Genomic DNA, 24,943 nt, shown 5'->3' with positions numbered 1-24,943 from the left:
CGGTCGTGCGTCACACGTCAAATTTCTGAGTTGGGAACTGAATTTGCATCCACATTACTTCTCAAAAAAACCTTCGGGATTTAAGGCTCATTGTGTATAGTTGATCCTAGGACCTAGATTATTTAGGCATTCTTTTTAAAGTTTCGGAGGTAATTTTCAGAGATGTACGACACGGTCGTGCGTCACACGTCAAATTTCTGAGTTGGGAACTGAATTTGCATCCACATTACTTCCCAAAAAAACCTTCGGGATTTAAGGCTCATTGTGCATAGTTAATCCTAGGACCTACATTATTGAGGCATTCTTTTTAAAGTTTCGTAGAAATGTGCCTTTTTCTTACTAGCTATCAAGGTGACCTAAAGAAAAAGTTCTCTTAAAGTTAAGTAACTGCTCTAGGCTCAACTGATTGAAGTTGGATTTTTAATCTTATTAGTTATTTTTTCCAGGCTTCTTGATGGGTTCGATTGCAAATATTTCAACGGGTTACTTTCTGGTGTTCTCGTGTTGACCCAGCACCTAAATGGAAAGTATTGTGTCTCGTCTCGCCCATCTGATGAGAGGCATACTACGGAGGCCTGCACCCAGGTTAAAAACATTGCACTCAAATTCCTCGTATAGGCAGAGTCTTGATTACTTCCGAACTTTATTACATAATTATTACTTTTTTTTTACTATTATTATTTTAATTATAATTAGGTAATTTCGAAATTTTGAATTTCTTCCTAGAGTTAGATCTACCGCTGTTCATTGTACGTTGTACAGGACTACCTCTATTACTTATCTAAGTGAACGAACGAATAGAATTCTATGTTTTAACTCAAATATTTAGGTACTTAGGTACTGACATTCTTTTACTCAGCTCACATATCAAAAAGCCAAGATGGAAGTTTAGGAATAAATCATATAAACTAAAATTACAGGATAGAAGAAATAGGTGGAATAGGATAAGGAAGGGGTCGAAAAACGAAGGTCTAGGTCAGGGGTTTCCAACTAGCGGCCCGCGGCCCACATGTGGCCCGCGAAGCTTTTTGGGATTTGTACAAACTTACCTGAATGTAAAAAAAAAATAAACTTTTTTTTTATTAACATTTATTATAGTGTGCAAACATTATCCTGCTCGAATGAGACTAAAAAGTCCCTTTACCCCAGCAGTCTAAACAAGGTCTCGTGTATTTTATGGGTTTAACATGGTACAGTGCATAATTAATACAGTAGACCTTGCTTAATTATAAAAAAAATGGGTACAGTGCTTTATTTAGACTTCTCCATAAGAGGTTTGATGGAGGGAACTGCAACTGTTCGTATCGCCCCGAAAGGAGAGAAGGAAGATAGAATAAGAGAAAGCCAGCCGTTCCGAATCCGAAACGAACTTTATCTGTTCAGGATAAACTTCCCTCCGCGTAGGAACCGCACACGAAAATTTCTTTATGCTGTGTCATCTGACAACCCAAACTTTGGGAAGCTCATCAATAAATTTTATTGACTGTTTCTCTAGGTGTTGAAAGTGATTGCCAAGTTTCATCAAAATCAGAACAACCATTTGGGAGTTGTGATGAAACAAACGGACAGACGAACATGAGAAAATCGCCAAAACACTAAACTCGTTCCGTTCATTCATTATATGCTATCTTCTGGTTTTCTGTAGCGGAAACACAGTCACACTCCGGGCAATAGCAAATTTACTATCATTACGGAATTAATACAATTATCACATGCACCATGATTGAACGTTTGTAATCAAGAAGACCTTGCTCAGGCTGAACCTTGGGCTCTTTTTGGATAAAATGGCTTTTCTAAAATGTCTAATGTGGAATATTGTTGAGAATCAGCCCCAAAAATAATCATGTTGATATGTCAATTATGAACAAGGATACACTTTTTGAATTTTAATGGAAAAACGATAAAAGCTATTTCACTCAAAACTCCATTTTCGTTGCACGTTAAATGCACACCAGTTCCCCATGAATCACTGAAGTTAAGCAACGTTGCACGTGGTTAGAATCCGGATGAGTGACCATCTGAAAACAATCGTGTGCTGCTGGCTTTTCCCGGCCCCACTGGCTGGTTGTTCCAGCTCTTGAATCTTCTTCAGTCCTGTGAACAAGAAAGATGGCGTTTTTGTTGAACAAGTTATTATTTTATAATTAGACATCTTATTGGTAACCTCTAAAATAAAGGTATGCCCAAACCCAAACACAGTCGACCAGCCGTCGATCGACGATATAAATCGAGGCAGTGTGGACGGTTCAGTCGACATCGATCGACTGCGTGACCATCCGGCCAATCACGTGCTGTTGACATTTCCCGGCCTCACTCAGGCGCTGTGAGTAGGCAGGGTTAACTTGACCAGGCGGATACCGAATGGATATTACAACCCCTGTCACACTACCATTACGTACCATGAGGTGTAATGTTGCGAAATTCTGATACCGATCATCTCATCGAAGATTAGCGAATACGCGACTGTATATATCCCTTTCTACGCTTCGACACTGCAAAACAAGTTAAAATGCCACGAAAACTAGAAAGCGAACTACTTTTCTTCGCGTATGAATTTGGTAACATTTGGTAGGGCTACATAGAGCCTAGTTCTTTACTGCTAGACGCCATGAGGATTAGAGGATTAGTCAAGAGTAGTACTTTGAGCTACACCTTTCAGACTTCACGTGACGTGATAGTAGTGTGTTTCTACCTTAACAGTTATACAGTGACTTTAACCCTCTAGAATTTTTGCTTCCATCACTTACCTTCAGGGTGTTGAGTCTCAAGCTGCAGACCAGCCTTGGTTTTAATCTTCATACTAGCAGTAGTGACAGCTTCACCCAGCGCATTGGTACATTGGTAGCCTTACAGATATAGATGCCCTCATCCTCAATAATAGTAGCAGCCTACTGCTGTAGTAAACGGATTTGTTAGTCCTATCCGAGGAGAACAAGCACTACTGGACGTACTTACCTTCAGGGTGTTGAGTCTCAAGCTGCAGACCAGCCTTGGTTTTAATCTTCATACTAGCTGTAGTGACAGCTTCACCCAGAGCATTGGTAGCTTTGCAGGGAATAATGTGACATATGAGAGTTGATTGTTTTTAGTGTGAGGACCACCAATGAGCAATAATACGTGCTTACCTTATCGGCTGGTTAAGCTAGGGACCTTCAGATCTGTCTGGGGGACCTTAAACAGGGAGCAGACCAGTGTCTTACTGTGGGACTATAAACAGGGAGGAGAACAGCTAACCCTAACCAGCCTAGCTAGCTCGCAGTTTTCAAAGGGCTCTCTCTGCTTTTAAAGAAGAAGCACAAGTTCTCACGATGGTTCACTGCGGTTCAAGACGAGCCAATTAAACATGGCTAGAGACCATCATACCGGTGTATGGCTGAAAAAGAGATACCCTTTATTTATTCTGTCACCACCATTCGGCTACAGCTGAAGCCACTACAACCGTGATGATGGTGCCTTCACCTGTGTCAATGAAACAGGTAAATACCGATAAAACAAATGGCTTTGTCACAAAGATGCAACTGCTGGACTTTTCCCTTTAGGGACTTTTCAGTCCTATGCGAGCAGTATAAATAAGCACTATTATTATTGGTAACTACTGAGATATAAAAGGTTGCTCAACTTACCGATAACTTTAAGCTGGATAACCGACTCGGCCTCTCCATAGAGATTGACAGCACGCACCATATATTCTCCCTCGTCCGCCGCCACTGCCTTGCTAATATCAAGCGATACGTAGCCAAAGTCAAACGTAATGTGGAACCTAGAGGCGGAGGGTAGGGGGTAGCCGTTGTGGAAGAAGTCAATGCGAAGACACGGGTCATGTAGGGGCTCCACTTGACACTCGAAGTGCGCGGTGTGTCCTGTGGGAAAGAAAACGAGAGAGGGTTAATTCTATTATTGAGTTTAGGGAATTAAAGTCCGATTGCACTTGTCGTTCGGAAAAAATCGTGTCGTGTAGTGGGAACTCTCTCATTTAAATTACATTGCCTACAATGATATACGAAATTAATAAAAGCCCATGTATCTAGCATTTTACTATCTTATTATGTAGCCGTTGTGGAAGAAGTCAATGCGAAGACACGGGTCATGTAGGGGCTCCACTTGACACTCGAAGTGCGCGGTGTGTCCTGTGGGACAGAAAACGAGAGAGGGTTAATTCTATTATTGAGTTTAGGGACTTAAAGCCCGATTGCACTTGTCGTTCGGAAAAAGTCGTGTCGTGTAGTGGGAACTCTCTCTTTTAAATTACATTGCCTACAATGAAATTAATAAAAACCCATGTATCTAGCATTTTACTATCTTATTAACATGTTACTTGACGTGGTATCTCGTTTCCAGAAGAAAAGCACATGATTAAGGTAGGTACCTACCCCTTAAGAGCCTTATGTATGTTTAAGTACCACGGAGTACATAGCATCCCATTATTTATTAATTTTCCATGACACAAGAATAATAAAAGTTCCATGGTGACGTGGTATCTCGTTTCCAGAAGAAAAGCACATGATTAAGGTAGGTACCTACCCCTTAAGAGCCTTATGTATGTTTAAGTACCACGAAGTACATAGCATTTTAGAGGTCTTATCGTCATAGCATTTTAGAGGTCTTATAGCATCCCATTATTTATTAATTTTCCATGACACAAAAATAATAAAAGTTCCATGATTTACCTTCCAAGACCTCCGTGGTGCCTCGCAGGTCCGTCAGGGTGGGCGGAATCTCAATGGGTTCTTCCACTTCCAGTCGGGCAGGATGACCCTGGGCTTCCAGTTCTCGTATCTTCTCCAGAGCGTCTGGGTTGTGGGGTTCCAGGTAGATGTTCTTACGGGATTGTACAGTGACTAGGGAAGTATTGACGGCTTCACCTAGGAGATTGCTGGCCTTGCACATGTAGGTGCCAGAGTCCTCGGCATAGGTGTAGAGAATGTCCAGGGCCACGTAACCTGAGGGATGATGATGGAATAGTCCGGGAATAAGCAAAAAGTTAGCTTGGTTGGTAATAGGAGATTGCTGGCCTTGCACATGTAGGTGCCAGAGTCCTCGGCATAGGTGTAGAGAATGTCCAGGGCCACGTAACCTGAGGGATGAAGATGGAATAGTCCGGGAATAAACAAAAAGTTAGCTTGGTTGGTAGCGCGTCTGCCTTGTAAACGCTAGGTCGCGGGTTCGATTCCCCCCCGGGGCGGATTTTATCCTGAACGGATAATGTTCGTTCTCGGAACGGCTGACTTTCTCCTATCTTCTGTCTTCCTTCTCTATTCGATTTCGAGACGATAAGACCTTAGCAGTTACACTTCCGTCTATCAATTCCTTTCTCACTCATTGTCAAGAAACAAAGGGTTCTCTCTGCTTTTAAAGAATAAGCACAAGTCCTAACGATGCGATGGTTGACTGCGGTTCAGGACGAGCCAATTAAACATGGCAAGAGACCATCACCCTGGTGTATGGCAGAAAAAAAAGATATGCTTTCTTCACTCTTCCATTACCAGTAGACTACAGCTGAAGCCGCTACAACAACTCCTAACGATGCGATGGTTGACTGCGGTTCAGGACGAGCCAATTAAACATGGCAAGAGACCATCACCCTGGTGTATGGCAGAAAAAAAGATATGCTTTCTTCACTCTTCCATTACCAGTCGACTACAGCTGAAGCCGCTACAACAATAATAACCAGAACTCACCAAAGTCGTGCGTTGTCTTGAACCGATGTCCTGTCTTGATGGCCACTCCATTGACAAACCACTCAATCTTCAAGTTGGCATCATTAACGGGCTCAACCCGGCATTCCAAGTGGGCATGGTCGCCCTCCTTCAGACCCTCACAGCTGTTCAGGGGCGTAATGAACACGGGCTTCTGGCCTACATCTTCCACAGGGGCGGGTTTAGGACGCTCGTAAGCTTCCAGTTCCCGGATCTTCTTCAGACGGTCCTCATCTAGAGTGCCTAGCTGTAGACCGGCGTTGGCTGTAGAGAAGGGGGGAAGATAGTAAATAGTCATATTACCTACATCTTCCACAGGGGCGGGTTTAGGACGCTCGTAAGCTTCCAGTTCCCGGATCTTCTTCAGACGGTCCTCATCTAGAGTGCCTAACTGTAGACCGGCGTTGGCTGTAGAGAAGGGAGGAAGATAGTAAATAGTCATATTCGAATGGTTCAGTACAGATGGGACAGTTTATTAGAGGTTCCTCATCTAGAGAAAGATAGTCATATTAGAATGGGCAAAAGGTGCAGTAAAAATTGTAAACAATTAAATAAAGGTTAAGGTGGAAGATATGAACCTAGTTAGCTTGGTACAATTCACAGCTGTCAATGTAAATCTCCAAAATTTCTGCGTTTTTTACGAGAAGTAAAGGATACCGTCTGGTAAACTAATACCTGGTAAGACCATGAATAGTAGGTCAGAGAAGAAATGGGTAACCTATCTAAGAGTCTCGTACGCAATGCCTTTGAAAAAGATCTATTAGTATACTTGTTTTGTTCTTATTTATCCACTTACCAGGTCTTCGTACTTGAAGTGTGAGTGGTAAAATAATTTGAAACTACTATTTACAATCTAAAGAGCATGCAATGAATAAGTAATACTTACATATAACAGAGACAGAGCAAGTAGTGACGGCTTCTCCATCACCATGAGTAAAGGGATGCGAGAGTTTGTAAGGGTGATTATAACCGGGTCTAAGTTTGTGATTCCAACAACTCTTTTGATACTAGCGAAGTATATTTTTCATTTCTTTAACAAGTTCCCAACTTAGATTAATCTTCTATTGAAAGATTCTAAGGCTGTGTCCACACATAGTCGACCTTGGAGACCTCCCACAAAAGGAGAGTTGAGGTTCGGTTAAAAGTATTGAACTTACATTTGACCTTGAGCGAAGTGGAAGAGACTGCCTCTCCAGCTCTGTTGATAGCTTTACACATGTACACACCAGAGTCTGCCGGTACACACTTGGTAATATCCAGAGTCACGTAACCAAAGTCGTGTTGGACGTGGAATCTGGAGCCTGCGGAGGTGAAACATATCTTTTAAGATTATTGAATATAAACTAATATGAAACATAAACAGGTGGAGGTGAACCAAATGTTAAACATAAGTTCAATATTAAACATAAACAGGTGGAAGTAAACCAAAGCTAAACAGTTGGTAGTGAAACAAAGCAAATCTTAAGCGTAAGTTACGAACTTATGAAACAAAAATAGATGGAAGTATGGTGGAAGTAAACCAGAGAAAATACGAAAAAAAGCTAAAGAAGTGGATGGTAACTAAGGAAAATATGGACATAAGCTAAACGTTTGGAAGTTAACAGAAAAAACACGAGGGAAAAAATCAAAAAAATATTAATTCGGTAATTGAACGACATAAAAATAAATCGTATTTTCAAACCTTCAAACAGTTAACTACCATACTGTTAAACGGCCTAGAAGGAGAAAGAAAGAAAAATTGAAGAGGTTTCCAGGAAGAAAAAAAAAATAAAGAAAAATAAGTCCCTTCTTTTTAAGAACTTCTTGTTTTGAACGTTCAGTAGGTAGAAAAAGTCCCAATTAGACGAACAATATTGGACAGTAGTCTAATATGAGAAAATACGAAAAAAAGCTAAAGAAGTGGATGGTAACTAAGGAAAATATGGACATAAGCTAAACGTTTGGAAGTTAACAGAAAAAATATGAGGGAAAAAAATAAAAAAATATTAATTAGGTAATTCACGAGAAGTAAAGGATACCGTCTGGTAAACTAATACCTGGTAAGACCATGAATAGTAGGTCAGAGAAGAAATGGGTAACCTATCTAAGTGTCTCGTACGCAATGCCTTTGAAAAAGATCTATTAGTCTACTTGTTTTGTTCTTATTTATCCACTTACCAGGTGGTCTTCGTACTTGAAGTGTGAGTGGTAAAATAATTTGAAACTACTATTTACAAACTAAAGAGCATGCAATGAATAAGTAATACTTACAGATAACAGAGACAGAGCAAGTAGTGACGGCTTCTCCCACAGAATTCTTAGCACGGCACATGTAGGTACCGGAATCCTCAGCATATGCATACAGAATGTCCAACGCCACGAAACCAAAGTCGTACGTGGTTTTAAATCTGTGCCCTGGAATACAAAGACATTAAATTGTATAGAGGATTAATGGCTTGCACAATTCTTATTATACTCTTTCCAAAAACAATTAGAACACCGATTCAACCACCTAATTAAGCGAAGCTAAATTTAACTGCTGAAACAAACTGCCCTATCCCGACAGTCTAAAGCACTATACGTACTTATTCTGGACTTGGACTCTAACCACCAACCTAAAGATATGAAGTCCACCGCCCTAACCACTGGGGTTCAGAGGTTGGATTATTGTAACAAAGAACAATGATAAAGCCTGATCTACACTAGCCCTAATATTACGGAAGCGATATCTTGCTCGGTAATTGTTTAGGAATTCAAGAGTAGTCCACTGTGCATAAAGAATTTGTTTAAATTGTTCACTTGATAGATAATTAATATTCGAAGTTTTTCAAAGCACTATTTCGAGAATAGATCTACGGATATTGAAAACCCATAAACTTACCCATCTTGAGTTCGACTCCATTCACGAACCACTCGAATCGCATGGTAGGATCTCCCACGGGGACAACACGACAATCGTAATGGGCACTCTGGCCTTCCATGATCTCGGAGGTACCGGTAAGCAACTGAGTGAAGATGGGTTTCTCATATTGCCTCTCTGGTTCCTGAGGCATGGGGCTGGCTGGTTGTTCCAGCTCTTGAATCTTCTTCAGTCCTGTGAACAAGAAAGATGGCGTTTTTGTTGAACAAGTTATTATTTTATAATTGGACAACCTATTGGTAACCTCTAAAATAAAGGTATGCCCAAACATAGTCGACCGGCCGGTCATCCATCGACGAGATATGTAAATCGAGGCAGTGTGGACGGTTCAGTCGACATCGATCGACTGCGTGACCATCCGGGCAATGACGTGCTGTTGACATTTCCCGGCCTCACTCAGGCGCTGTGAGTAAGCAGGGTTAACTTGACTAGGCGGATAGCTTGCAGCCGAATGGATATTACAACCCCTGTCACACTACCATTACGTAACATGAGGGTAGTACTTTGAACTACACCTTTCAGACTTCACGTGACGTGATAGTAGTGTGTTTCTACCTTAACAGTTATAGAATAGAATAGAATATACCTTGTTTATCCTGCCAGAATGAGACTGAAAAGTCCCTTTACTCCCGCAGTCTTGGTTGAGCTGGGAGAGAGAGAAGAGGAGCAGTTATACAGTGACTTTAACCCTCTAGAATTTTTGCTTCCATCACTTACCTTCAGGGTGTTGAGTCTCAAGCTGCAGACCAGCCTTGGTTTTAATCTTCATGCTAGCGGTAGTGACAGCTTCACCCAGAGCATTGGTAGCTTTAACCGGAATCCTCAGCATATGCATACAGAATGTCCAACGCCACGAAACCAAAGTCGTACGTGGTTTTAAATCTGTGCCCTGGAATACAATGACATTAAATTATGTATAGGATTAATGACTTGCACAATTCTTATTATACACTTTCCAAAACAATTAGAACACCGATTCAACCACCTAATTAAGCGGTGCTAAATTTAACTGCTAAAACAAACTGCCCTATCCCGACAGTCTAAAGTACTATACGTACTTATTCTGGACTTGGAATCTAACCACCAACCTAAAGATATGAAGTCCACCGCCCTAACCACTGGGGTTCAGAGGTTGGATTAGTGTAACAAAGAACAATGATAAAGCCTGATCTACACTAGCCCTAATATTACGGAAGCGATATTTTGTCCATTTGTCTTACCTTGAGGGATGGGCTTTCCATTGCAGAACCACTCGACCTTCATGGTGGGGTCGTTGACCGGGGTAAGGGTAGCTTCCAGATGAGCCATCTGGCCTTCAGGCAAATTCTCAACGCTCTTCAGCGGCTTTCCAAACTGAGGTTTCTCAGAGATGGCCACATCTTCTTGGACTTGCTTCTTGTAGCGGGAGTCATCTTCTAGATATTGGATCTTCTTGAGGGCGCCCTCGTGTTGGGTTTCCGTCACGATGGAAGACTTGGCTGTGGGAGAGAAAGAGGGAGGAAGGAAGGGTGAGATTAGATTACACAGTGATACACGCTCGCCTGGTTATCAGGAGGGTGTGGGTTCAATCCTAGTCGAGGCATGAAATTTTGGCCTCTTTTGTTTGAGAATTTGCATTAAATTTACATTCCTTTACCCTGAAAACCTTTTCTGAATGTTATGAAAATATTTCTCAGCGTTTTTTTGGTACCAGCTAAAAGCCTAAATTGTTGTCTTCATGATCTTTCGTTTCCTACAAAGTTGGCTTTTTCTCAAGCTCAAGGAAACATTTCTTGATATCGAAAAAGTTCCCTATACAACAGGAGGGTCCAAATTTGTAAATTTACATGAAACATTATTAGATTATCATCGTTTTTCAAAAGCTTACAGATTCTACTTACATTTGACATTCACTTTAAGGGCGGACACAGCTTGTCCCAGTTTGTTCGTAGCTCGCACGCTATACTCTCCTGAGTCTTCGCCATACACGGTCAATATATCCATGGAGGCAAAACCAAAGTCATAGGTGGTCCGGAATCGATGCCCATCTCAACGCTCTTCAGCGGCTTTCCAAACTGAGGTTTCTCAGAGATGGCCACATCTTCTTGGACTTGCTTCTTGTAGCGGGAGTCATCCTCTAGATATTGGATCTTCTTGAGGGCGCCCTCGTGTTGGGTTTCCGTCACGATGGAAGACTTGGCTGTGAGAGAGAAAGAGGGAGGAAGGAAGGGTGAGATTAGATTACACAGTGATACACGCTCGCCTGGTAATCAGGAGGGTGTGGGTTCAATCCTAGTCGAGGCATGAAATTTTGGCCTCTTTTTGAGAATTTGCATTTAGATTCCTTTACTCTGACAACCTTTTCTGAATGTTATGAAAATATTTCTCAGCGTTTTTTTGGTACCAGCTAAAAGCCTAAATTGTTTTCTAATTGTTTAAAAAATTTTTTCCTCTTTTTTTTTTTTTTTTTTTTTTTTTTTTTGGTACCAGCTAAAAGCTTAAATTGTTGTCTTTAAGATCTTTCGTTTCCTACAAAGTTGGCTTTTTCTCAAGCTCAAGGGAACATTTCTTGATATCGAAAAAGTTCCCTATACAACAGGAGGGTCCAAATTTGTAAATTTACAAGAAACATTATTAGATTATCATCGTTTTTCAAAAGCTTATGGATTCTACTTACATTTGACATTCACTTTAAGGGCGGACACAGCTTGTCCCAGTTTGTTCGTAGCTCGCACGCTATACTCTCCTGAGTCTTCGCCGTACACGGTCAATATATCCATGGAGGCGAAACCAAAGTCATAGGTGGTCCGGAATCGATGCCCGGTCTGTAGGGGTTTGCCATTGTGGAACCATTCCAGCTTGAGCGAACTGTCCGGCCAAGGGGCAACACGACACTCGTAGTGAGCACTTTGACCTAGGGGGATAAAAGATATAAGTTTTAGTTAGAGGGATACATTGAGGTAAGTTTTTGGTAGAGGGATAGATTCAGGTAAATTTTTATTTAAAGGGAATTGAGGTAAGTTTTAGTTAGAGGTATAAGTAGGCGTCCACAATAGAGAACCGAAAATCAACCCTAGCCTGGTCCCGATCCAAGAGAAAATAAACAAACCATGCTAATAAGCGTAATCAACGGAGCCTTGACCATAGCTCCAACCCTCACAGAAAAGAAATTGAGCCTGGTATTTTTTCTGCGATGGTCGATGGTGTTGTACATATTTTTAAGAACATTCTAACCTCAAATTTTTCAAGCGTATCTAAATAAGCAGGAGGTTCCAGGCTCCGTTGTGGACACACTGGTGCGAAGGTCGATAGTCCGGATTCGTAGAAGCTTAACCCATCCTTTAGGGCTGTCTAGCCCCTACACCTAAGCCTCAGATTGGGCTTTTTGTGTATGGAGTTAAGCAATCTATGGTTCAGGTTCTAGACTACGGTCGATGGTCCAGGGTCAATGGTCCATGGTCACCGTTGTGGACGCGCACTTACCTTCAACTAGTTCAGTAGGTCCATTGAGTTGTACAGTGAAGCTAGGTTGTTGAGTGACCTCAACTTCTTCCTCTTCCTTTCTCTTGAAGCGGGATGTATCCTCCAGGTTTTGTATCTTCTGGAGTGCAGCCTCATTCTGAGTGTCCAGCTGTAGGGAGGCTTTAGCTGTGAGGAAAAAAATGAGATACGTTACTTGTTTAGAAAGAGACTAGGATTAGGAAATCGAGGTAATGTTTTACCACGACGAAGGTCTCGTATCAGATTCCCCACACGGACGAAAAATGGTTCCACACGGCTCGAAATGTTATGAGAAAATTCTCCGTATGTGCCTCCTCAAAGGTTTATATTGTGTGTCAATCTCAATAAAAATTGGACCAACTTATTCGACAGTTATGTCTGTCATTATTAAATAATCAGACAAGCTAAATGCAACCACCTAAGCATCAAGTCAGACGATACCTAAGCAAGGTTTTTCGTGCAGAGCATTTGGTCGTCTAGCGGAGGAATTCTGCGGCCGTATTGGGGTCATTTCTCCAATCAGGTGTTTTTAAAACAAAATTGTAGAATAACAATTTATTTCGCGGATTCGATTCCCGCCGCGCCGGGGCGGATTTTATCCCAAATAGATAAGGTTCGTTCTCAAAATGGCTGGCTTTCTAGTACCCTGTCTTCCTTATCTTCGCTTTCAGGACGATAAGAACTAACTCCGTCAGAAAAAAAAGCTTCAACTTACATTCAACAAACAGTGTAGATGAAGTGACAGCCTCTCCCAGCTCATTGACAGCTCTACAAGTGTAAGTACCAGAGTCCTCAGGATAAGTATACTTGAAGTTCAAGGCGACGTAACCAAAGTCGTGCATTGTGCTGACCCGGTTCGATGCCTGGATGGGGACACCATTTCTCAACCAAGTCACCTGCGAATTAAATCAGCAAAAATTATTTATGTGCTGAAGATGTGTAACATTATTAGATTCGATCCAAATTAAACTAATTGTTCAAAAGTTATTGCAGAATAAACAACGGAAGACCTACAGGCAAGCCAACCAGAAAGCTGTAGCTGTAGCCAACTTCTGGAAATTCAAAATATTTACATGTATTTATTTATAGTGAGAACCCGGAAAGTAAGTAAAGAACAAACTCCCTTTGTACGTCAGTGAGCTAAACCCTCGAAAACAAGACCCGTAAGTGGCCCCATGGTCCAATGGGACCCAAACATTAATCAGCAAATTTTAAATTAATTGAAGGTATTTTATGTTTTCGTTCATTATGTTTCCCAAGGGATGGAGAAGGGAGAAGACATTAGATAGGAGGGTATGGAGGGTAACACCGACCCCAAATGAGATTGGGAAAAGGTGCAGTAAAAGAAAAAGATTACGTTTCCCAATATCTTAAACGGTACCTATACGGACTTGGACTGTTTGAGGGTATCTATTGAAGACTCAGTAACTTTGTGAAGTTTCATATGAACACTAAGGGTAACATACCTTCAGTTTGGAATCTCCCACGGGGATCAGGCGCGCTTCGAAGTGCGCTGCCTGGTTTTCGGCCACATGTATGTCGCGCATAGGTTGTGTGAAGACAGGGGCCTGGGATACCGTATCCTCAATGATAGATGTACGCTGGTACCGACCCTGTTCTAGCTGTTGCAGACGGCTAAGAGATTCGCCGTGCTGGGTTTCCGTTTGGATGGATTTCTTGGCTGTGAACACGAGAGAGAAGAGAGAAAATGGAATTTGATATTTAATCCACAAGGATCTTTCCAATATTTGTGGATATTACATCGTAGCTCAGAGTCTCCTTTCCTAAGGCCAGCCACACACTATCAGGTAGACCTGATCAGGTCTCAGTTATACCTGATAGTGTGTGTGCTCATCAGGTATCAAGTAACCCGACATTCGGACATTTTCAGTCGTACCTGCCAGGTCTAGATGATAGTGAATGGCTGGCCTAATTCTGTTAGACGGTCAAACTTTCTTGACTTGGCGGGGCGGAGCGCTACCGCGCTCCTTAATTAGACCCTCCTTTACTAATTCTGTCAACTCTAGGAATTTTCTTAACCAAAGTCGTGCATTGTGCTGACCCGGTTCGATGCCTGGATGGGGACACCATTTCTCAACCAAGTCACCTGCGAATTAAATCAGCGAAAATTCTTTCATGTGCTGAAGATGTGTTAAGTGTAAAATTATAGGTCCGTTCCCACTTACCTACAGGACATTCGGAAAAAATCGGATGAAACTCACGACAAGTGGGAACTGTCCATATCAGATTCAATCAAAATGTATCCCAGGCTAATTAGCGTCGAAGATACGTCTACCTTGTAAGTGCTAGATCGCGGATTCGATTCTTGCCCGGGGCGGATTTTATGGCTGGCTATCTCCTACCCTGGCTTACTCTTGAAAATAAAAAGAGTCATCAAAAGTTAACGCGGAACAAACTTGCAAAATGCAAAATCCTTCGAGGTTGAGGGGACTGCCTTCCTTAAGACTCAATTACTTTATGTCACTGCAGTGTATCGTGGACGCTTAACCCATCCTTTAGGGTTGTTTGTCCATACACCTAAACCTCGGATTGGGCTTGTGTATGAATAGAACTGCAGTGTACTAGAAGGATTATTTGAACGTAACGTACCTTCAGTTTGGAATCTCCCACGGGGATCAGGCGCGCTTCAAAGTGCGCTGCCTGGTTCTCGGCTACATGTATGTCGCGCATAGGTTGTGTGAATACAGGGGCTTGGGATACCGTATCCTCAATGATAGATGTACGCTGGTACCGGCCCTGTTCTAGCTGTTGGAGACGGCTAAGAGATTCACCGTGCTGGGTTTCGGTTTGGATGGATTTCTTGGCTGTGAACACGAGAGAGAAGAGAGAAAATGGAATTTAATCCAAATCATTTTTTAAAGAGGTTTGACAGAGGGAACTGTAACTGCTAAGGTCTTATCGTCCCGAAATCTAAGAGAGAAGGAAGACAGGATAGGAGAGAGCCAACCGTTCCGAGAACGAACATTATCGAGCCGTACCGAGAACGAACGTTCAGGATAAAATCCGCCCCGGGCGGGAATCGAACCGGCGGCCTAGCGCTTGCAAGGCAGACGCGCTACCAACCAAGCTAACTAAGCTGACATACCCACTAGGCCACGGAGACTGTGGGAAAGTAGACATCATACTTACAGTGTACAAGCAGATTGCCTGACGTGACGGCCTGACCCAGTGCATTGACAGCGCGACACGTATACACGCCCGAGTCTTCAGGCAGACACTGCATGATATCCAGCGCGACAAAGCCGAAGTTATTGGTCTCGGTAAAGCGAGAGCCAGACTTGATGGGAACGTTGTTGTGGAACCATTCCACTTTCATCGTGTTGTCCGACACAGGGATTAGACGGCACTCGAAGTGAGCTCGCTGACCTGAGGAACGAGCAAGAAGTTTGATAAGAGGTCATAATTTTGTTTGTTAGAAGAGATTATCTCTTAGGGAATTAATTCAATTCAATTCAATTTTATTTTATTGTGATTGTTACAACATTATACACAATTTACAATTTTACAATACTACATTTAGGTTTTCTATAAATATTTTTATATAAACCCACCTCTTCATTATAATAACACTCTGTGTACAAACTTCTTAAAACTTCGTGTACAGTGAAAATTAAACTTCGCTAAAATTTAGGCCTTGACTTGAACTCGAACCATTCTTCAAAGTAGGACAGGTAAAGTTCTATCAAATAACTCTTGTACAGTATCCACAAAAATAATTTAGGATCTTACTTGTATACCAAACTAATAGGAAGAATAGCTAAAGTAATTGAAACCTAGGGCCAAATTTAGTAAAGGGAACTGTAATTTTATGGAAAATGAATTCTTAAATAACTACCATAGATGCTCAATGAGTTTGACTTACCTTCTTTGATTTCACAGTTCTTGAGTGACGTAGTGAAGATGGGAGCCTGAGTAGTTGTCTCCTCAATATATTCTCCTCTCTGATACTTGCTCTTATCTTCCAAGTATTGAATCTGCTCTAGACCAGTCTCATTCTGTGTCGAGGTCAATATGCCTGCTGATCCTCTACATTGCCATAGCGACGTAGCCAAAGTCATGCTTAGTAGTGATACGGGAACTGTCCTCCAGGGGTTTCTCGTTGCGGAACCATTCCACCTGAACACGAAAGGGTTAAGATTTGAGTTTAATTTTTAAAATATTGATGACACAAAAGGGTTAAGACTTGAATTTAATTTTTAGATTAAAAAGAAGAGGTTTGACAGAGGGAACTGTAACTGCTAAGGTCTCAACACCCTGAAGGTAAGAGAGAAGGAAGACAGGATAGAAGAAAGCCAACCGTTCTGAGAACAAACATTATCCGGGAATGAAACCCGCGGCCCAGCGCTTACAAGGAACATGTGCTACCAACCAAGCTAACTAGGCTGGCTTACTCCGTCTTTAATCCCGCTCAAGAGAGGTTGACATTCCCTCTATCAAAAGTACAATAGGACTTTTCTCACCTTAAGAGTGGGATCTCCCACTGGGATTAGGCGGCAGCTGAAGTGCGCGTTCTTGCCTTCTTCCACAGATGCCCGGTCTGTAGGGGTTTGCCATTGTGGAACCATTCCAGCTTGAGCGAACTGTCCGGCCAAGGGGCAACACGACACTCGTAGTGGGCACTTTGACCTAGGTGGATAGATCAAGGTAAGTAAGGCAAATTTTAGATCGAGGTAATTTTTTGTCAGCCTCTCAGCCCTAACTTGGGAGATTGATTTGTCAGCCTTTCAGCCCTAACTAGGGTGATTGCTTTGGGCTTACATTTGGTTTTGTTAGTTAGAGGTATAAGTAGGCGTCCACAATAGAGAACCGAAAATCAACCCTAGCCTGGTCCCGATCCAAGAGAAAATAAGCAAACCATGCTAATAAGCGTGCTCAACGGAGCCTTGACCACAGCTCCAACCCTCACAGAAAAGAAATTGAGCCTGGTATTTTTTCTGCGATGGTCGATGGTGTTGTACACATTTTTAAGAACATTCTAACCTCAAAATTTCAAGCGTATCTAAATAAGCAGGAGGTTCCAGGCTCCGTTCTGGACACACTGGTGCAAAGTTCGATGGTCCGGATTCTTAGAAGCGTAACTCATCCTTTAGGGCTGTCTAGCCCCTACACCTAAGCCTCAGATTGGGCTTTTTGTGTAAGGAGTTAAGGAATCTACTAGGGTCGATGGTCCAGGGTCAATGGTCCGTGGTCAATGGTCCGTGGTCTATGGTCATCGTTGTGGACGCGCACTTACCTTCAACTAGTTCAGTAGGTCCATTGAGTTGTACAGTGAAGCTAGGTTGTTGAGTGACTTCAACTTCTTCCTCTTCCTTTCTCTTGAAGCGGGATGTGTCCTCCAGGTTTTGTATCTTCTGGAGTGCAGCCTCATTCTGAGTGTCCAGTTGTAGGGAGGCTTTAGCTGTGAGGAAGAAGAGAAAAGAGATTAATAGCTGTTTTGAAGTCCTGAGTTTTAGTCAGTAAAATCTACTGTCACGATCTTTGGTAATCACTGTCACACTGTAGTATTTTGAAATATCTCATTCTATCGACCAATCAACCTAAATTCAAATTAAGTTGATCCAAAGGGTAAGTTAAACCTAGGCCTTTCACAAAAGCAGTGTGCCTGAAGCCATGTGTTGTGTTCCTAAGTTTCTATCCACTCAAACTCAATGTTTTACCTATTTTGCTTGCGATGTGTGCATTCAAAGTACATAGCTATTCGCTGTGCACATTCAAAGTACATAGCTACTCATCTTCCTCACGAGGCTGAGTGGGCCCCTCAACAGCCAGTCACGGAATCGATTATTTACATGTTACAAATGTTTAGATCCCGCCGTAATTTGAAGCCGAGTCTCCCGCGTGCAAGGATATTGCAATGATCGAAATACCTAGGTAGACGAAAGGAGCGGACTTTTGTTTTTAGAATCGCAAAATGGCTGGCTTTCTAGTACCCTGTCTTCCTTATCTTCGCTTTCAGGACGATAAGAACTAACTCCGTCAGAAAAAAAAGCTTCAACTTACATTCAACAAACAGTGTAGATGAAGTGACAGCCTCTCCCAGCTCATTGACAGCTCTACAAGTGTAAGTACCAGAGTCCTCAGGATAAGTATACTTGAAGTTCAAGGCGACGTAACCAAAGTCGTGCATTGTGCTGACCCGGTTCGATGCCTGGATGGGGACACCATTTCTCAACCAAGTCACCTGCGAATTAAATCAGCAAAAATTATTTATGTGCTGAAGATGTGTAACATTATTAGATTCGATCCAAATTAAACTAATTGTTCAAAAGTTATTGCAGAATAAACAACGGAAGACCTACAGGCAAGCCAACCAGAAAGCTGTAGCTGTAGCCAACTTCTGGAAATTCAAAATATTTACATGTATTTATTTATAGTGAGAACCCGGAAAGTAAGTAAAGAACAAACTCCCTTTGTACGTCAGTGAGCTAAACCCTCGAAAACAAGACCCGTAAGTGGCCCCATGGTCCAATGGGACCCAAACATTAATCAGCAAATTTTAAATTAATTGAAGGTATTTTATGTTTTCGTTCATTATGTTTCCCAAGGGATGGAGAAGGGAGAAGACATTAGATAGGAGGGTATGGAGGGTAACACCGACCCCAAATGAGATTGGGAAAAGGTGCAGTAAAAGAAAAAGATTACGTTTCCCAATATCTTAAACGGTACCTATACGGACTTGGACTGTTTGAGGGTATCTATTGAAGACTCAGTAACTTTGTGAAGTTTCATATGAACACTAAGGGTAACATACCTTCAGTTTGGAATCTCCCACGGGGATCAGGCGCGCTTCGAAGTGCGCTGCCTGGTTTTCGGCCACATGTATGTCGCGCATAGGTTGTGTGAAGACAGGGGCCTGGGATACCGTATCCTCAATGATAGATGTACGCTGGTACCGACCCTGTTCTAGCTGTTGCAGACGGCTAAGAGATTCGCCGTGCTGGGTTTCCGTTTGGATGGATTTCTTGGCTGTGAACACGAGAGAGAAGAGAGAAAATGGAATTTGATATTTAATCCACAAGGATCTTTCCAATATTTGTGGATATTACATCGTAGCTCAGAGTCTCCTTTCCTAAGGCCAGCCACACACTATCAGGTAGACCTGATCAGGTCTCAGTTATACCTGATAGTGTGTGTGCTCATCAGGTATCAAGTAACCCGACATTCGGACATTTTCAGTCGTACCTGCCAGGTCTAGATGATAGTGAATGGCTGGCCTAATTCTGTTAGACGGTCAAACTTTCTTGACTTGGCGGGGCGGAGCGCTACCGCGCTCCTTAATTAGACCCTCCTTTACTAATTCTGTCAACTCTAGGAATTTTCTTTTTACTCTGTTAATGCTGCCACTGGTCGCTAATCGGTTAAAGTGGCAATCATTTAAGCACAGAGCCGAAAAAACTTGCAACTTGCCGAGAATTGAGCCCGGGCCTCCGGCGTGTAAGCCCAGTGTAATACCCACTAAGCCACGGAGACTGATTGTCGGAGCGGATTTTAGGCGATGGATGCTACTTTAAATAAATCAATACTTACAGTGTACAAGCAGATTGCCTGAAGTAACGGCCTGACCCAGTGCATTGACGGCGCGACACGTATACACGCCCGAATCTTCAGGCAGGCACTGCATGATATCCAGCGCGACAAAGCCGAAGTTATTGGTCTCGGTAAATCGAGATCCAGACTTGATGGGAACGTTGTTGTGGAACCATTCCACTTTCATCGTGTTGTCCGATACTGGGATTAGACGGCACTCGAAGTGAGCTCGCTGACCTGAAGGGCGAAGAAGATTGATTAGAGGTCAATAAAAAGTTTGATTAAAGGTGAATAAGAAGTTTAATTAGAGGTCATAATTAGGGGTCAATAAGGAGTTTGATTAGAAGTCATAATTTGGTTCACAGAAATTAACATAGGTAACTCCGCCTTTTCATTAAGAAAGACAAGTACATAGTTAAAATGGCCCTTATTTATACTGATCAAACGAGTCCCTTTGCTCCAGTAGTAGTCTACTACTTACAACGATAAAATTCCATGACGATAAAATTCCATGCAGCGACTGGGATTGAACCCATGCCCTTATTATCAGGCGAGCGACTTAGCCACTACATCAACGAGGCAGTTGTGATAGTAGTGATGCCTTAGTCGTATTATAAATTAGAACAAAGGACACTCCAATTTTCTCGAAATTTGATTGTAAAATACTACCATAGATACTCAATGAGTTTGACTTACCCTCTTTGATTTCACAGTTCTTGAGTGACGTAGTGAAGATGGGAGCCTGAGTAGTTGTCTCCTCAATATATTCTCCTCTCTGATACTTGCTCTTATCTTCCAAGTATTGAATCTGCTCTAGACCAGTCTCATTCTGTGTCGAGGTCAATATGCCTGCTGATCCTCTACATTGCAGAGTTGCCTGCACTTCAGCAAAACCAACCAAGTTGACGGCACGGCAAGTATATGTTCCAGAGTCTTCAGGTATAGTGTCGATAATGTCTAGGGCGACGTAGCCAAAGTCATGAATAGGACGGAACCGATGTCCAATAGTCACGGGGCGACCGTTCTTGAACCATTCCACCTTGAGATTAGAATCGGTCACTGGTTCTAGTTTACACTCAAAGTGCGCATGTCCTCTCTCCCGCAGATTCTCAATACTCTTGGGTTTGGTCAGGAAGCGTGGCTTAATGTTAACAATCTCATCAATAGTCTCTGACTTCTTGTAGCGAGAGCTGTCCTCCAGGTATTGCAGCTTCTCTAATCCACCTGGATGTTGACTTTCCAGGATCAGATCTCTCTTAGCCATGATCTTGACAGAGCTAGAGGTGACAGCTTCACCGAGTTGGTTCCTAGCGAGACATGTGTACACACCAGAGTCCTCAGGATAGACACTGAGTAGATCTAACGCAACATAGTCAAAGTCATGGGCTGGTCTGAACCGATGTCCTGTCTTGACGGGTTTACCATTGACCAGCCAGTCTACCTTCATGGTGGAATCTCCTACAGGTTGTAGTCTACACTCCAGATGTATGTTGGTACCTTCCACTGTCTCTATGTTGTGGAGAGGTTTAGTAAACTGAGGTGCAGCTAGGATCTGAGTTTCTTCTTTACCTACATGTTGGTATCTTGAGCTATCCTCCAAGTATTGGATCTGTTCCAAAGTTTACCATTGACCAGCCAGTCTACCTTCATGGTGGAATCTCCTACAGGTTGTAGTCTACACTCCAGATGTATGTTGGTACCTTCCACCGTCTCTATATTGTGGAGAGGTTTGGTAAACTGAGGAGCAGCCAGGATCTGAGTTTCTTCTTTACCTACATGTTGGTATCTTGAGCTATCCTCCAAGTATTGGATCTGTTCCAAGCGTTCTTACCTCCTTCTACTTGTTCGATGTCACTCAGCGGTATAATAAACTGAGGTGGAGGATACAGTCTCTCCTGTTCTTGTCTGGGACCTCTGGGTTTAGCTCGTTCTACGTGTCTCAGATAGATTACTTCTGGACCTGGCTCAGGCCTGTAACACGGAAACAAAATTTGTAAGACCAAAAAATTGTCATATCAGTTAAAATTCAACAAATAGAAATGAAAAAACAAAATTTGTAAGACCAAATTGTCATATCAGTTAAAATTTAACAAATAGAAATGAACAGGTTGCTCTGATTAGCAACTGTAACAGCACAATTTGAATATAGGACAAAGGAACCATTCAAATTTGAACTTATTTTGCGTTCCGCAAGGATCAATTTTCGGTCCATCATTTTGGAATGCAAAAACTTAAGTGTTGTTTGTAACTTTAATAATTAAAATGGACTGTTTTTAACCATCTTTAACAAAGTATTATTTTGAGTTACTTAGTGTCTTATTTAAACTGTCATCTTAGACCAAGATGTCTCAATTTTCTATTACCTCAGACACAATACTCTGCGATCCGTTGCTGTACGCGGTTTTCTCGGAGCGGTGCTGTTGCATTTGTTGCATGCGTTGCTGGTACAGCGGAACGTTGACGCATTCTGGCTGGATGAACACAGCGCAGATCGCTTCCCCGAATTCGTTCCGTGCGCAGCAAGTGTACTCGCCCTCATCCCCCGGACCGATCGAGTCGATAACCAGACCCACATTCCCTGACTGTGGGTCATACGACATCTGGTGCTTACTCGAGTCTGCAAAAAGAAGGGATGAAGGGTTTGAGAACCTGCTTATTAATAACTTGTGTGGGTATCACACCATAACTAAGGCCAGCCACTCACTATCATTTAGACCTGAGGACAGGTACACCTGGTCAGGTCCACCTGATAGTGTGTGTGCTCATCACGTATCAGGTGGACCTGACAGACGGACCTCTTCAGCCGTACCTGTCAGGTCTACCTGATAGTGAGTGACTGGCCCAAGTGCCTCCTGCAATATCAATTACAAATTTGAAGTATTTTTTTTTTTTACATTGGTAAAGTCGCCACTGGTTGCTACTCATTATCTAGTAGATAACTAAATATGAAGCTGAATTCCCATTGAGGTCGTTTGGCTGAATATCTATGTAAAAACCCTGAATTGAAAATATTGAATTACTTTGAAACATCACCCAAGTAAGCGCAACTAATCTATTGGATACCCTTCGCCCTCAGCCTTTGTTATTTCTTTAGCAAGGGAAATCTCAGGCTGGTATCCTCCCTGTTTAAAGTCCCCCAGCCAGACTAAGCTCCTAAGCTGGTCTACTCCTTATGTAAAGTCCCCCAGCCCGACAAAGCTGGTCTACTCCCTGTTTAACGTCCCCCAGCCAGACTAAGCTGGTCTACTTCCTGTTTAACGTCCCCCAGCCAGACTAAGCTGGTCTACTTCCTGTTTCAAGTACCCCAGCCAGACTAAGCTGGTCTACTTCCTGTTTAAAGTACCCAAACCAAACTAAGCTGGTCTGCTCCCTGTTTAACGTCCCCCAGCCAGACTAAGCTGGTCTACTTTAGAGTCCCCGTCCCCCAGCCAGACTAAGCTGGTCTACTTCCTGTTTAACGTCCCCCAGCCAGACTAAGCTGGTCTACTTCCTGTTTAACGTCCCCCAGCCAGACTAAGCTGGTCTACTTCCTGTTTAACGTCCCCCAGCCAGACTAAGCTGGTCTACTTCCTGTTTAACGTCCCCCAGCCAGACTAAGCTGGTCTACTTCCTGTTTAACGTCCCCCAGCCAGACTAAGCTGGTCTACTTCCTGTTTAACGTCCCCCAGCCAGACTAAGCTGGTCTACTTCCTGTTTAACGTCCCCCAGCCAGACTAAGCTGGTCTACTTCCTGTTTAACGTCCCCCAGCCAGACTAAGCTGGTCTACTTCCTGTTTAACGTCCCCCAGCCAGACTAAGCTGGTCTACTTCCTGTTTAACGTCCCCCAGCCAGACTAAGCTGGTCTACTTCCTGTTTAACGTCCCCCAGCCAGACTAAGCTGGTCTACTTCCTGTTTAACGTCCCCCAGCCAGACTAAGCTGGTCTACTTCCTGTTTAACGTCCCCCAGCCAGACTAAGCTGGTCTACTTCCTGTTTAACGTCCCCCAGCCAGACTAAGCTGGTCTACTTCCTGTTTAACGTCCCCCAGCCAGACTAAGCTGGTCTACTTCCTGTTTAACGTCCCCCAGCCAGACTAAGCTGGTCTACTTCCTGTTTAACGTCCCCCAGCCAGACTAAGCTGGTCTACTTCCTGTTTAACGTCCCCCAGCCAGACTAAGCTGGTCTACTTCCTGTTTAACGTCCCCCAGCCAGACTAAGCTGGTCTACTTCCTGTTTAACGTCCCCCAGCCAGACTAAGCTGGTCTACTTCCTGTTTAACGTCCCCCAGCCAGACTAAGCTGGTCTACTTCCTGTTTAACGTCCCCCAGCCAGACTAAGCTGGTCTACTTCCTGTTTAACGTCCCCCAGCCAGACTAAGCTGGTCTACTTCCTGTTTAACGTCCCCCAGCCAGACTAAGCTGGTCTACTTCCTGTTTAACGTCCCCCAGCCAGACTAAGCTGGTCTACTTCCTGTTTAACGTCCCCCAGCCAGACTAAGCTGGTCTACTTCCTGTTTAACGTCCCCCAGCCAGACTAAGCTGGTCTACTTCCTGTTTAACGTCCCCCAGCCAGACTAAGCTGGTCTACTTCCTGTTTAACGTCCCCCAGCCAGACTAAGCTGGTCTACTTCCTGTTTAACGTCCCCCAGCCAGACTAAGCTGGTCTACTTCCTGTTTAACGTCCCCCAGCCAGACTAAGCTGGTCTACTTCCTGTTTAACGTCCCCCAGCCAGACTAAGCTGGTCTACTTCCTGTTTTTTTTTTTTTTTTTTTTTTTTTTTTTAAAATACATAACCATTTATTTATTAACAAATACACAGTAAAATTCAACATCATTAAATATAATACAGTTATGGCTTACTCTTTATCCATGGAGCATTTAAAAATTAAAGCTCTGTATCGGACAAAGCATAGAAATTTACTAACAGCATAGAAATTTTACACAGTTCTAAGTCCACACGTACCATTATTTTTGTGATCGTACAATCAGAACTTAAGGTGCGTCCACATGGTCGACCGGCCATCGAGCGATGTCGACTGAATCGTCCACACTGCCTCGATAGTATAAATTCGCCTCGTCGATGGACGTCTATCGACGGGCGGCCGATTATGTTTGGACACTCCTTTACAATAAAGATTGTACGAGTGCTACCACAGTGTAGGTACCAGCATCCAGTGCAGTCACACTCATGATGTCAAGTGCTACATAACCAAAGTCAAAGTAAGTTTGAATCCTGTTAGCCACATTGAGTACCTTGCCGTTATGATACCATTCAATCTTCATTGTGTTATCATTCAGAGGTTCTACACGGGTTTCAAAGTGGGCACGTTGACCTTCCAC

The 24,943-nt window shown here is 42.9% G+C and overlaps 1 protein-coding gene across 1 annotated transcript in view; it reads right to left on the bottom strand.

Annotated features, from left to right (window-relative positions):
* LOC103524768 (titin) overlaps nt 1–24,943 on the bottom strand; it is a 185,309-nt gene that overhangs the window by 127,581 nt on the left and 32,785 nt on the right. The window contains 11 exon segments of the mRNA XM_026819934.1: nt 3,624–3,860; nt 4,668–4,940; nt 5,679–5,960; nt 7,947–8,090; nt 9,816–10,073; nt 11,252–11,488; nt 17,330–17,494; nt 18,097–18,277; nt 18,848–19,062; nt 19,624–19,860; nt 20,320–21,263. Coding sequence (XP_026675735.1) covers nt 3,624–3,860; nt 4,668–4,940; nt 5,679–5,960; nt 7,947–8,090; nt 9,816–10,073; nt 11,252–11,488; nt 17,330–17,494; nt 18,097–18,277; nt 18,848–19,062; nt 19,624–19,860; nt 20,320–21,263 — 3,173 coding nt within the window.

The sequence above is a fragment of the Diaphorina citri genome, unplaced genomic scaffold (assembly GCF_000475195.1).
Source record: "Diaphorina citri unplaced genomic scaffold, Diaci psyllid genome assembly version 1.1 scaffold6, whole genome shotgun sequence".
Taxonomy (NCBI): Eukaryota; Metazoa; Arthropoda; class Insecta; order Hemiptera; family Psyllidae; genus Diaphorina; species Diaphorina citri.
Note: the sequence above shows the minus strand (reverse complement) of the source record. Positions and strands in the feature narration are given on the sequence as shown.